This window comes from Trichosurus vulpecula, chromosome 8, assembly GCF_011100635.1.
Source record: "Trichosurus vulpecula isolate mTriVul1 chromosome 8, mTriVul1.pri, whole genome shotgun sequence".
Taxonomy (NCBI): domain Eukaryota; kingdom Metazoa; phylum Chordata; class Mammalia; order Diprotodontia; family Phalangeridae; genus Trichosurus; species Trichosurus vulpecula.
In genome coordinates, this window is record NC_050580.1 from 110,975,009 (window position 1) to 110,987,884 (window position 12,876).

At 46.3% G+C, this 12,876-nt stretch overlaps 1 protein-coding gene across 1 annotated transcript in view; it reads left to right on the plus strand.

The window, feature by feature from the left end:
* The window catches only part of SH3PXD2A (SH3 and PX domains 2A), a 338,878-nt gene that overhangs the window by 297,627 nt on the left and 28,375 nt on the right, over positions 1–12,876 (plus strand). Inside the window, exons 8-9 of the mRNA XM_036734422.1 lie at positions 5,718–5,831; positions 11,612–11,695. Of these exons, the coding sequence (XP_036590317.1) occupies positions 5,718–5,831; positions 11,612–11,695 (198 nt within the window). The remainder of the gene's footprint in view (positions 1–5,717; positions 5,832–11,611; positions 11,696–12,876) is intronic.

Here is a 12,876-nt window from a genome sequence, read left to right on the forward strand (position 1 = left end):
AATATTATCTCATTTTATCGTCAGAACAACCTTGAGAGGTGTAGATATTATTATTACATTTTACAAATGAGGAAACCAAAGCACATAGAGGCTAATGGCATGGACACAGTCACACAACTAGTAAGTGTCTGAGGTCAAGTCTTCCTGACTCCCAGTCCAGGGCTCCATCCCTGTGCCACCTCACTATAGGAGAGGATTCATTCATTGAGTAAAGCACTGTGCTAGATGAGACCTTTCAGACCTCTTTCAGTTCTGAAAGTTTGTGATTTACCCAATTAGCAAGTCTTTATTACAGGCCTCTAACACTATGCTAGGAAGATAAAATACTCTTTGCCCTAAAGGAATTCCAGAGCCTAGATGGAGAAACTGGCCCCCTCACCCTCTACATACACATAATAATATTAGGTAGGGTGTGATAAGCGCCAAATGAGAAGCATCATCAGTAAAGACTGTGGGTATAATGCAGGGAAAAAGATCCTTGTGGACTGAAAGGTTTCACAAAGGAGAGGACCCTTGAACTAGGTCCTCAGGTAAGTGGCCCTTCTTCAGGATTTAGCTAGACTGAAGGGAGTAGAGTAGAGGGAGAACATTCTAGATTGGGAATAACTATGATCATTTGGCAGGGTTAATAGGAATACAGAATCTTAACCTATAGGTTCTTAACCTAGGGTTCTAGATTTCAGGAGGTCTGTGAAGTTAGGGGAAAAAAAATCACATCTTTATTTTCACTAACATCTAATTAAAATTTGGCATTTCCTTCAATCATTTAAAAATGTCATTCTGAGAAGCGGTTCACAGGCTTCATCAGTCTGACAAAGAGGTCCATAATATAACAAAGACTGAGAACCCACAGTCTCTGTCATGTATACATACGGTCTGGGGTTCTCCTGGCAATGTTGTAGGCCTAGGGGTGACCTAAAAGCTGGAGATGCTGTCAGCTCTGCTCATTTACAAGGTTCCTGCCCTGACAGCTCAAGCGAGGCCGGGATGAGGATCAAAGGTCAGGCAGCAAGGCTTCAGGATGCAGGAGCAGCTGTCTGGGGTATGGAAAGAAGGGAAACACTGACTGTTGGAGCTGAGGAGCTGAGAAGAAACTTGCCAATATGGGAATCTTACTTGTGTGAATGTGTCTGTGTGTGTGCTTTAATGGATGCCAAATAATGCTGATACCTCACATTTGTGTTAACATTTAGCAATTTTCAACAGGCTTTCTCATTTACTTCTCACTCCACCCCTTGGAGTTGGAGGTTAGACAAGGCCAGAATAATTATTTACATTTTACAGATGAGAAAATTGAGGTCCAGAAAAGTCAAAGTGACTTTTCCAGGGTTAGAGAAGTAGAACCTAGAGCTCCTACCACTTTGCCTTTTTACCAACCTAAGCCATTTAGGGAGAAGAAAAGCTCTGGTCTCATTCTAGGGGCATTTGAACCCTGGCCTAGCATAGCTCTGCCCTTTGTCCCCAAATGAAGCCTGCCTGTATCTTTTTCTAATGCTTTTGGCCCTTGTCTGGTGATTTCCAATGCCTATGATCTCCTGGCCTCCTGCTGGCCTGAGAAACAGCAGCCTTAGCCACTGACATGTAGAGAATGGGCCCTTGTGGACCCATTTGGGGCACAACAGGGCCCTAGGCATGTTCCAGATACTCCTTTTTCTGAAGAAAGTAAGACCAAACTTAATGCTCCCTCACTTGTTCCATGCTCCTTTGAGGGGCTAGAAGCAATTAGATCAACCCCACCCCCAGACCTCTGGCCCGTGGGCTAAAGAATTAAAAACCTGAGGGGGATTGTCCTTGTCCAGAGACTCTTGCTGCATCTTTTCTCTGCCCCACCAAGCCTGACCCTGGGCACCAGCTTTCTGAACCTAGGAGAGGTCCAAGATGGCACCCATGGGACATAATAAGCCTAGCCCAAAGGGCTGATCGGAGGCTTTGGGAGGTGGGTGAAAAATGGGAGTCCATGGAATTGCTACAGCTGGTTTGAAGGCAGTGGGAGCCTCAGCCAGTCTTGGCAGATAGCTCTGTATAATTCCCTGCAGATGTTGGTGGAGGAGGGTTTCAGGAATGAGTTGGGAGAGAGTCCATGTCTGTGTCTGTGTGGGCGGGAGGCCTGGCTGGTGGGGGAGGAATAGACTGAGCCTTATGCTGGTCCAGGGCAACTTCAACTCTTGGCAGCATTTCTCTTTCATATTCTTGCTTGAATGTGTGATTTTCCCAACACCTCACCATGTCAGATAAGCCAGGAGTGAGGGAGGAAGCAGGGTAATGGCCCCCACTAAGTTCTCTTCCTCACAGGCTTGTCAGTAAACAGAGAGAGGGCCCTGCCTAATGTTGACTAATGGTGAGCCAGCTCCTCTTCCTCACCTCTAACCACTGACTGGTGGAGCCTACAGAGAAATGCCAGGCAAGGTAGCCAGCCAGGGGAGGGTAGCCTTTGGGACCCAACTCCTAGCGAAAGCTGGTCTAGGAAATTCATAGTTGAAGTCCTTAGTTCATACAATGATAGGAAGTTAGAACTGGAAGGAATCGGAGAGAACATCATACAGATGTGGAAGCAGTCCCAGAGAGGGGGACCTAGCTTTTCCAAGGTCACACAGAGCTGGGATTAGAACCTAAGGCTCCTGACTCCTCTTTCTACATTATTGTGAATACTTTGCCGAGCTGAAATCAGATGCCTGTGAAGCCTCCCTAGAAGTTGGAACTTCCCAGGAAATAAACCAAGGCTCCCTGTTGTCCCATTCATGGCCTTCCTCTCAGCCCTATATGAGCATGTGCCATAGAGCAGCAATGATGGAAAGGGGGAGGTGGGCCATGCCCTGAGGAAAGGTTGATACCTCTACCCAGTAACCCCACTAGATTAGAATTTCATTGTGTCTTACCTAGTTAGACAGCCTCAAAGCCAAATTCTGAATGTGGTATCATGGAGAGAACCTTGTGCTAGAAGTTAGGAGCCCTGGGTCCTAGTCCTGATTCTGCTGCTTACTACCCTGTGTGAGCAACTTGGTCTCAGTTACCTCACCTGAAAATGACAGGGCAGTACTAGCTTGAGGATTCTTAACTGGGGTTCCACAGACCCTCCCAAGGGATCTGTAGACAGATTTCGGGAGGTTTATTAACTTAGGAAAACAACACATCTCTATTTTCACTAACATTTGGTTTCTTTTGTAATCTTATGTAGTTTGTTTTATGCATTTAAAAAGATTATTTTGAGAAAGGTCCATAGGCTCTACCAAATTGCCCAAGGGGTCCATAACACCAAAAAAATAAAAATAAGGTCCTTTCCTCAAAGTCATTTGCTGACTTCTTTTGATTCTGTGCTCTCCATTATTTTCACAACCATCACATGGGGTAGGACTGGGGAGGAGGGAGAAGGTTCTGGACAAGATAAGACCTAGAAAAGGTGAGCAGCATCCCCCAAGGAGCTTGGCAAGTTAGCAAGATAGCTGAAACAGCCTCAAAATCCCCAACTCCCCTAATCCATTCATTGGCATAACTGTAAAACTGAGTCCCAAGACACCATCTTAAGGTCCTTGAGACACAAAAGCCCTCCCATTGAGAACTGGTCCTGGCACAGGGGTCTACAGCCTCAAGTGGGAGGCCAACACAGAAGAGATATATGCTACTTAATGTGTACTCCTGGTGGGAGCTCTGGCTTTTAACCCACAAAGACCTTGTTGGAGCAGTAACTAAGTGGTAAAATAAATATTCATGCCAACACAGCCCAGGCTCTGGGGAAAGCCACATGGCCTGATTTCTGGTTTTTAAAGAACATCCTCCATTTATAATATTCTTTAAAGCTTACTAAGCACATTCCTCACAACAACCTTGGAAGGTGGGTTGTATCAGCATTGTACTATCTAATGATGCAGCAAGTGTTCTAGAGAGGAGGGGGATTTGCCTGTGAACACAGAGCTAGCGTCACAGCTTTGGTTTGTAACCAGGTATCTCCTGACTCTTTTGCATTGCATCACGCTGCCTCTCATAGTAGACACAGATATTTTGGTAATGTGTGGGAGGCCCAACCTTGGAGCAAAGAAGAGGTTCAAGCTCCAAATATCCTATTTGAAGGAGGAAAAAAGAAGCCACAGATGGTCTATTAGGAGTTCTTCAAACATAGGGACCCCTGAAGGTTTTCACTCCCCTTATCTCTCCATGAGCGGTCACAAAGCACTCATTGAAGAGACCCTTCTTGGTCTCCTTTCCCCTGTCTCCAATCATAGCTCTAAGAGCATCTGATTTCCAGTTCTTCCCAAATCTGCTTCTGCCATTCTCTGCAACTATCTGTCTTCCCATGTGTTCTCCATGTTGCTCCTTAAAAATTGGAACTGTGAATGAGGAGCTGTTCTCAGCAACTTGGCTAAGGGCCGGCCTGCTGTGGCCGCTGCCATCGGTGGATGTCACAGCAGGAAAATCTGCCTTCTGGTGTGGAGGGGAGGGTTATTACTTTCTTACTAAATTTAAACTCCTGGGTGGTGAGTGACTGAAGGGGCTAGTTCCAGATTTCTGTTGGACCAGAGAACATTTGCCCAAACAGGAATGGTTCACCAGAAACTAGTGTCAGTCAGGAAGAGAAAAAAAGAAATCTCCACAGATAGTTCTAGGATTGATCCCCTACTCCTAACTCTTCTCCCAAGTTCTCCCTGCCTATCACTCTCTCAGTGTTAGGCCCATTCTAACTCAAGTCACTGTACCTGCCCATAATGTATTCTTTCTTCCACCCCCCTGCAATCAAAGCCCATCCATCCTTCAAGCTGCGGGGCAAGGACCATCTCCTCCAGGAAGCTTTCCTTGACCATCCAAGCCCACATGAATCTGTCCTCTGAGCTCCTACAGAACTTATGATTAACCACTTGATAACATGCTGTTGTATATTTTATTTCCTGGCTCCTACATTTGTAACTGAGTGACTATAAGCAAATCACTGAGCATATCTGGGCCTGCTTTCCTCAGCTGTCCAATAAGAGGATTAGACTCCAAGACTCCTTCCAACTCTAAATCTGTGATCCTAGATGACTTCCAAGCCCTTGTCCAGACTAGCCCATTTGTTTGAAGGAACTTAGCTATTCCCTGTCACTTCCAGCTCATGTCCACCTCCTCCAGGAAACCTTCCTGGGTTCACTCCAGGCATGTTCCAAATACTGGCTCCCTCAACACACTTGGATAATTATCATACAGTAAAAACCTCTTCAATTCTCAAGTCTTTCTCAATTGAGAACCCGTGATAATTTGGACTCAACAGGGTTGTTGCAAGGATGATGTTTTGTAAACTATAAGCCACTATATAAATGCAAATTATCATTATTATCCCAAAATACCTCAAAAATGAGCCTGAACCTAGTTGGGAGAGGGTCTACATTTTTGTTTGGATTTTGGTCTGGACTTGTGATTTCATAGATTAGGAAACTGAAGTGTGGAAGTTCTCTCTACTGATGCAAATAGGCCTTGTTTTTTGTTTTTTGTAACTTGGTGGTCTTAGACAGTTGCCTGGGGTCCAGAGAAATTCACCAACCTGCACAGAGGTAGCTTAGACTCCATCTATCTTCCTGACTCTAAGGCCAACACTGTCTACTACACTGTGGCGCCTCTCCTGTCTGTAGTTCATTGTCTAAATCCCAGCTTTCTTGGCCCCTATTCCCTCCTCTCTCACTGTCTCCTTCCCAGCTGCGACTGTGTGATCTGTCACCCTCATGATTTTGGCTTCTCTCTTGTCATTCCTGCAGGTTGGTGGTTTGTGAGCACATCTGAAGAGCAAGGTTGGGTCCCAGCCACATACCTGGAATCCCAGAATGGTACTCGGGATGATTCAGAGATCAACACCTCCAAAGCTGGGGAAGGTAAGGCAAGCCTGGGAGAAGGAAGGGGTGAGGAATGGGCCCATGTCTGAGAGTTTGGGTCCTCAGGAATTGGTGACAACCTTATCAGAAGAAACTGAACTTGGTGGCTCTGGCCAGCCCCATTCTCCAATAGAGAAGGCAGTCAGACTTCAGCCTAACTCTTGACTGAATGAAGCCAGTCTGAATCGGCCTGCTGGCCAAGGCCCCACTGAAAGAAAACGGGCCATTTCTGTGTGCCTCCCCCACCTCTAACCCACTGTTACAATGGGAGAGTTGTCCAGGACCCTGTGCAAAGAACGAGGGCATACCAAAAACCTCACGTGGGCATCATACCCAGGTCCCTTCCCTCTCCTTCCTTTGGCTCTTGAATCACTGAGTGCTCAGGTCAAGGAGGAATTGCAGACCCATGTCCTCATTTCCCCTTTCCTACTCCTTCTGTTCCCCTGTTCTTCTTTCAAACTTTTACCAATTCCTGTCTTTCCTGACCAACCTCCCCATGCTGTCAGTACCACCTCCTTCTTACATGTCCCTAAGCTGTCTGAAAGGCTTTAAAGATAGAGTGGAGATCCTCTGAGATCCCATGGTCACTACCACATGTACAGATGAGGGAGATGACCCTGAGACTGTCTTCCCATGATCTCGCCCTCCCCACAGGCCTTGAACCATTCCTTTTAGCATCTTCTCCCTTTACTGTTTCCTACCTGGTCTGGTCTACCTTCACTATTTTTTTCTTCCACTTTTCTTATTCTCCCTCTTTGGAAACCATGCCCTTCCCAAACTTCTGGCTGGTGAACCTTACGCCCTCCCCTCTGAATTCCTGTGAAATTCACATTACTCCACAGTGGCTGTAAACCAGAGCCAGACCCTCCTCCTTTGCATGGCTTCCTTGTTCCCCCTAATGCTAGAACCAGCAGATCCTGAGAAAGTAATCCAAGAGAATGTTCTTTTTACCCTGGTGCTGCCTGCCTGCCGCATGGGCAGCTGCTGAGTATGTGGGCAAGAGAGAGTGTTCGTGTGCGTTTCTGTGTGTGTGTGTGTGTGTGTGTGTGTGTGTGTGTGTGTTGTGTGTATGGATGGATGTGTGTGTCTTGTGTGTGCGTGCACACATGTGCTTTTTGTTGCAAATTAGTTTTGCTTTGCTCGGAAGCATCTGGCATGAGCCACCATGGAAAGGCCAGATACAAAGACAGCCAACCAGCCTAGAAGAGGCTTTTCTTGGTCTACTCTGGGAACTTCATGGTTAGTAAAATTATAACTTCTTGGTTTAACTTTGGTTGGTTGAGATCTAGACCTAGAGAAAGTTCTGTCTGGATCTTTCTTCTTCAATTTCAAAGAGATTCTTCCATACAATTTGGTCCTGTCCTGAGCAACTTCTCAGTCCATCTTGAGGCTTTCACAGAGAATTCCTATTGGGACCCAATGAGCCTTTTAACTGAGAGAGTCTGTAACAGTGGGGTCATTCCCCTACGCTCAGCTCCCAGCTGGGCCCCTGCCCCTAATGACTTCCAAATGCCCGTGTCTTGACAATGGGAAAAATTTTTTCGGACAAACTATATAGTCCAGATGAGAGAGTCTGTGATGGAGATGGAGAGCTGCCATTGAGGGCCCCTTCCTAGGACTGTTCTGTACCAACGGTTTCTTCTAGTAGAAAAGTTGCAGAGCTAGGGAGTGGCCCGGCTCCTGGACCAATGAAAGTGGTCTATAAACCTCAGCTCCAACTTTTGGGGTTTTTTTTAGATTTCTTATTCATCCTTCTCTAAGTGTCGGTTATAGGGTGGGCCCCTGTAGCCCTTCATTCTCCCGCCCTTCCTCCCAACGTAAAACTCTTTGTTTTTTCTCCTGACCTAACTTCCCCAAACTCTGGCTCCTGGAGATTCAGCTTCCAGGAATGGGGCAGGCTCAGGAAGGTCATGCATGCTCAGGCTCATATGGCATCTTTTTCCCAGGGCTCTCTCTTGGTCCTGGCCCTGCCCACATCTTCCTGCTCCCGGTGTTGGTGGTTATGAATCACTGAGCTGTCTATGGTCTCACATTTGTTTGCACCAATGTCTTGCTCTTTTGGTTTCCTCAAGGACCTTTCTCTAACCTTTCCATAAGGATACAGGAGAGCCTGCTCATTATTATACAGGTTGGAACAATATCCCTGGCTAGCAGTACTACTCCAGTACATAACAGTACATAACAGAAGCCCAACTTATCAGTCAAACAAATCTTTAATGAGCAGCTGCCACCTGTCCATCGCTATGAGGAAGAGAGAAAGAAAGGATTCAGCCCCTGTCCTTAGAACCAACAGTCTCGTTGGGAAGACAGGACTAATATACAAAGCAACCAGAAAACAACATCAGGATAGTGTTCGCTTGGTGCTAGATGAGTGGTACGTCTATTAAAGATTTTAAGAGGTTTAGGGGAAGGAAGGTATCTGTGGGACATGAGTGGGGCATTGAGGGATTGGGAAGTAGGAGCCGGATCAGCAGAGTGGAGAGAAGATAGCATTTTAAGCAGGGGATGTCAATGAAGCCATTCATGTGGCACAGTCAGAAGATGAAACTGTCCTGGCTAAAGCGGAGGTTTTGTTTCAGATGTAAGTTGGGGAGAGAAAGTTAAACAGGTCACATAGGGCCCAAATATGGCAGGCCTTGTATACCAAGAAGAAGAGTTAGGACTGGTGGGGGAAGGGAATAGGTAAACATTCTAGATTCTTGAGAAGGAAGCAGCGTGATGAAAGCAGTGATTGAGGAAGATGAGTCTGATATAGTATGAGGCAACTAGCAGATAGATCCCATGTACAGGTGTGTGTGTGTGTGTGTGTGTGTGTGAGAAAGAGAGAGAGAGAGAGAGAGAGAGAGAGATGAATGACTCTAAAATGGCCAGTGTCACATCCCATTAAATGAGACGCAGGAACTTGGTAGTGGTGGCATGGGTATCTGCCTTTCTCTGCATCTGATAGCTAATCTTGAAGAATTCACAGATTTCAGGTTAAGAACCCCCAGTCTCAGCAACACCTCCATTTTATAGATAAGAAAACTAAGTCTCAGAGAAGGAAAGTAATTTACCCAAGGTCGCAGGACTGGTTTGTGGTAAAGTCAAGACTAGACTTCAGGCCATCTCACTCCTGAGTCCAATGCTTCTTCTACTAGTAAAGGGCTGACCAAGCGGAACTCGCCCAGGGTAGATATGCCTTCTAAGGCAGATGTTTTTCAGGAAGCCAAATTTTTTTGTTTATTTATTTACCATTTAAAGCCAAAGTTTTCCATTGGCCATAAGCAGTCCTGTAGCAGTGCCTGGGAATAATGATAATTCTTACATTTTAATTTAAAGATTTATAAAATATGATATTCACAACAGGATAGCGAAGATGGTGCCACAAATATCGTTATCTTCATTTTTGAGCGGAGGAAACTGAGGCTCAGATGTTAAGTTATTAAGCAAGCCATTTATTAAGTGACTTAGCATCATGCTAGGTGCTGAGGATACAGAGGCAAAATGGAAACCACCTCTTCCTTCTAGGAGCTTACTTCTATCAGGGAAAACAGCAGTACCCATATAGAGAGATACACAATGTATACAAAGTAAAGAAAGGTAATTTTGAGAGGGAGACACACTAGCAAACGGTACTAGAGAAAATGGGGAGGTTGGGACATGACCCATATTAGAAGTTGCACTTGTGCTGAATTTTGGAGGAAGAGGTAGAGGTGAGGCCATAATGCATTCTAGGCGTGAAGGCCAAGGTAAAGGTATGCAGATGGGAGATGGGAGATGGGATATTGTGTGTGAGGAACGTGTCCACTGTCACCAGGTAGTAAATGTTGAACCCAGAGCTCCTGACTCCTGGGCTGGTGTTCTTTCTACCACTCCATCCCACTCTGACTCCTACTGGGAGTGATATAGTTTTTTCTGAGTTTGGGCTTAATGCCTGTGCCTCATGGTGAGGCCCAGGGTGAAACAAACTGGAGTCTAGAAACCCAGGGGCACCCGAGCAAAAAGTCCTTCTAAAAAATAGAGTACTTGAGGAACACAGCTGGTGGGGGCTGGTGGGGGAGGCAGGGGGGGGCGGTGCACTAGCAGGACTTCAGGGTTAGGTGTCTCACTTTACTACTGGAAAACCTGATTCACGGAGTGTGTGCCCCAAGGAAATTGTAGCTAAGATGGTGCAGAAACTCTGAATTATGTCCTGTGAGCTTCAGTTGAAAGAAGTGGAGAGCAAGTAGCCTGGAGAAGAGAGTGCTTTGGAAGGTTGGGTGGCGGAGGAGTCCGATCACTGCCTTCATGTATCTGAAGGATTGTCTCATGCAATAGTGGTCAGGTTTATTCTAGGTGGTCCCAGGGTGCAGCACTCTGACCAGTAGGGTTAGGCTCCCCAGAAAGTCTTCTAATCAGTGGTAGACTGCCTGATGTGAGGTCATGAATTTCTCATCACTGAAGGTCTTCAGGCAGACTCAGAGAGAGAAGCTGGTCTAGATGACCTCAAAGTCCCTTCTGATGCTCAAATCCTATTCATCCATCTGCCCCTTAATCCTCCCATCTGTGAAATCCTTCCCTGGAGCCCCAGTGCATCTCAACATAACCCCTACCACACACCCCATGCCTTCCTAGCCTTTCCACCCCTCCATCTAGTTCAGTGAAAGAGGTTTTTATATTATGCACCTACCTTGCATTGGCCTTGTCCTTTAGCCCCCCTGTGGAGGAGAAAATCTGGTCACTTCCATGAGAAAGCCCAAGATGAGACTTTATCTAATCAATAATTCAGTCAATCTAATCAGTGATAATCATCGAGCATTCGTCATGCACTTGTATATGGCGGTGGCTATGCTGAGTGTCCTGGCTGCGAAGAAAGACAAATGCACAGCTCGTGTTCTCATGGAATTCATATTCTAGTGAGGGAGACATCATGTAAATAAATACCAACATACAGACCATATAGATAGAAGGTAATCTCAAGAGGGAAGGCTCTGGCCTAAAACTTTGCACATACACCTTCCCCACCCCCAAGTACCCTGTATAGCATCTCAAACACCTTAGACTCTTTTAATTAATGTTTGTTGTCCCTGGGAGCTGACTGTAGTGGAGAGGACAAGGCTTGGAGGCATGAAACAATTAGAAAACTACACAGCAGGTTCTGATTAGAAACTGCCTGACCCTGGACAAATCCCTTTCCCTCCCTGGGTCTCAGTTTTCTCCTCCACAACATGGGAGTAATTGGACTAGATGGGTTCTAAGTTTCCTTTCAGTACTAATTTTCTGAGTTGTCATAAGAAAAATCTCACCTCTCGGCATCATGAGGAATCACTGATAGCCATCTAGAAAACTGGGCCCTGCCAAAGAAGGATTGGCCTCCAGCATTTTCTACCAGGGGGAGTGAAGGGATGAAAGGCGTGGTTAAAAAAAACCAGTTGCAAAAATCAAACAAAGGCCATCTTGTCCAGGCACTGCTCCCAAAATCCAGGTCAGGGAAGGGATGGGGTAGACAACTATTGCAATGAGTGCATTTCAATTCATTCTGGGGAGGAAAATACTCTTCCCCAGTCCATCCCAAGTCTCACAGTGTGGCTTTGCAATTTTGTTTTGATTTTCTCATCATGCCACCTGAGTCTTCAGGTGTTTCCACTCTACATGGCTGTCTGAGTTTGTTCCCTGTGTGTCCCATCTGAACATTCCCCTCGAACTGTGACCTCTCCTTCCCTCCCTGCCCATCTCATTATCATTTACATTTTCTCCACCCTCCCCTCCCCCTCACCCCGTTTTTGTTTTCTCTGCCTGGCCATCACCATCTCCCCCATCAGTGTCTAAGAGACGCAAGGCCCACCTGCGGCGTCTGGATCGGCGGTGGACGCTGGGCGGGATAGTCAACAGGCAGCAGAGTCGAGGTGAATTGGGGCATGGGTGGCTGCAGAGGGTCTGGTCACTGCTTCACCTAACCGTTGGGCTGAGAGCATATGATATAATCAGCAATGGCAACTCTTCGCTTCCTCTGGGACCAGCCCAGCTGGTGTGCTCCCTAACACATGCTCACCTGCCTCCGTCCTCTCTGCTGTGGGGCTAGGGAATTGGGCTCGGAGGGAAGGGAAGGGGGGCCTCTCAAGATCTGGGGAATGAAAAGTGGGACTGGCCCCAACTGCTTCTTGGGAAAGAAATGGTTACTGTGGACCATGCCTGATCTGGTTCAGCCTGAACGACTCTCAAGAAGCAATTGTGGGAATCCTGCAATGGGAAGGGGAGACCACCCAGGGGCCCAGCAGCTTGAAGGAACTGAATGTTTCAGCTTCTGGAGGCATTTTGGCCACATCTCCTGGTCCTACTAATAGAGCCTTGTCCTCATCTGTTAGTCCTACTAATAAATCCTGTCTTCTCAAATGGATGCTTTGAATCACTGTCAGTTGTAAGTCCCGATCTGTGCCCCAGCAAGCCTCAGGAAATTAAGAAGGGTACAAACCTCCAGGTCAAATCTGGAAAGAACAAATTTCTATCACAACAACTACAAATTCTATTACAGAATAAGCTATAATAAAAATATTAGTCCAATTCAGAGCTTATTTCTCCCAGTATTGAGTATAGCAAAACTTCATCTGTAATCATTGAAACACCCTCATTAAAGTTTATTGTAAACAGGCTTGACCTAAAGTGCATTTGCAGGAACCTGTTCAGAATCCTTCTGACCACCTTAGATGGAGCCCAGGGACCACAAGGAGCAAAATTGCCAAAATGTATCCCTTCTATGGGCGTTACTCCCGCACCTCACTCCCTATCAATAGCAGTTGCTCCCTTCTTGTAGGTGTATCTCAGCAAACTGGGGTCTGGTAGAGTAACCATTCAGAAGGGTGAATGGAGCTCTTCTCCAAGTTGTGCAATCCCCTAAAACTCAGCCTTTCTGTGCCAGAGTCTCCACTTCTGCCAGCTCACGGAACACACCCAGAGGAATGGCATAGTGCCTGTGAAGTTCATTTATGCCCTTTTGTAAAGGCTTAGCAGGAGAACTTACAGTGGGGAGTCACCATGACTTCTTTTGGATAGTGGGAAACCTTGGTGTCCTCTCAAACAATGGCCCCTT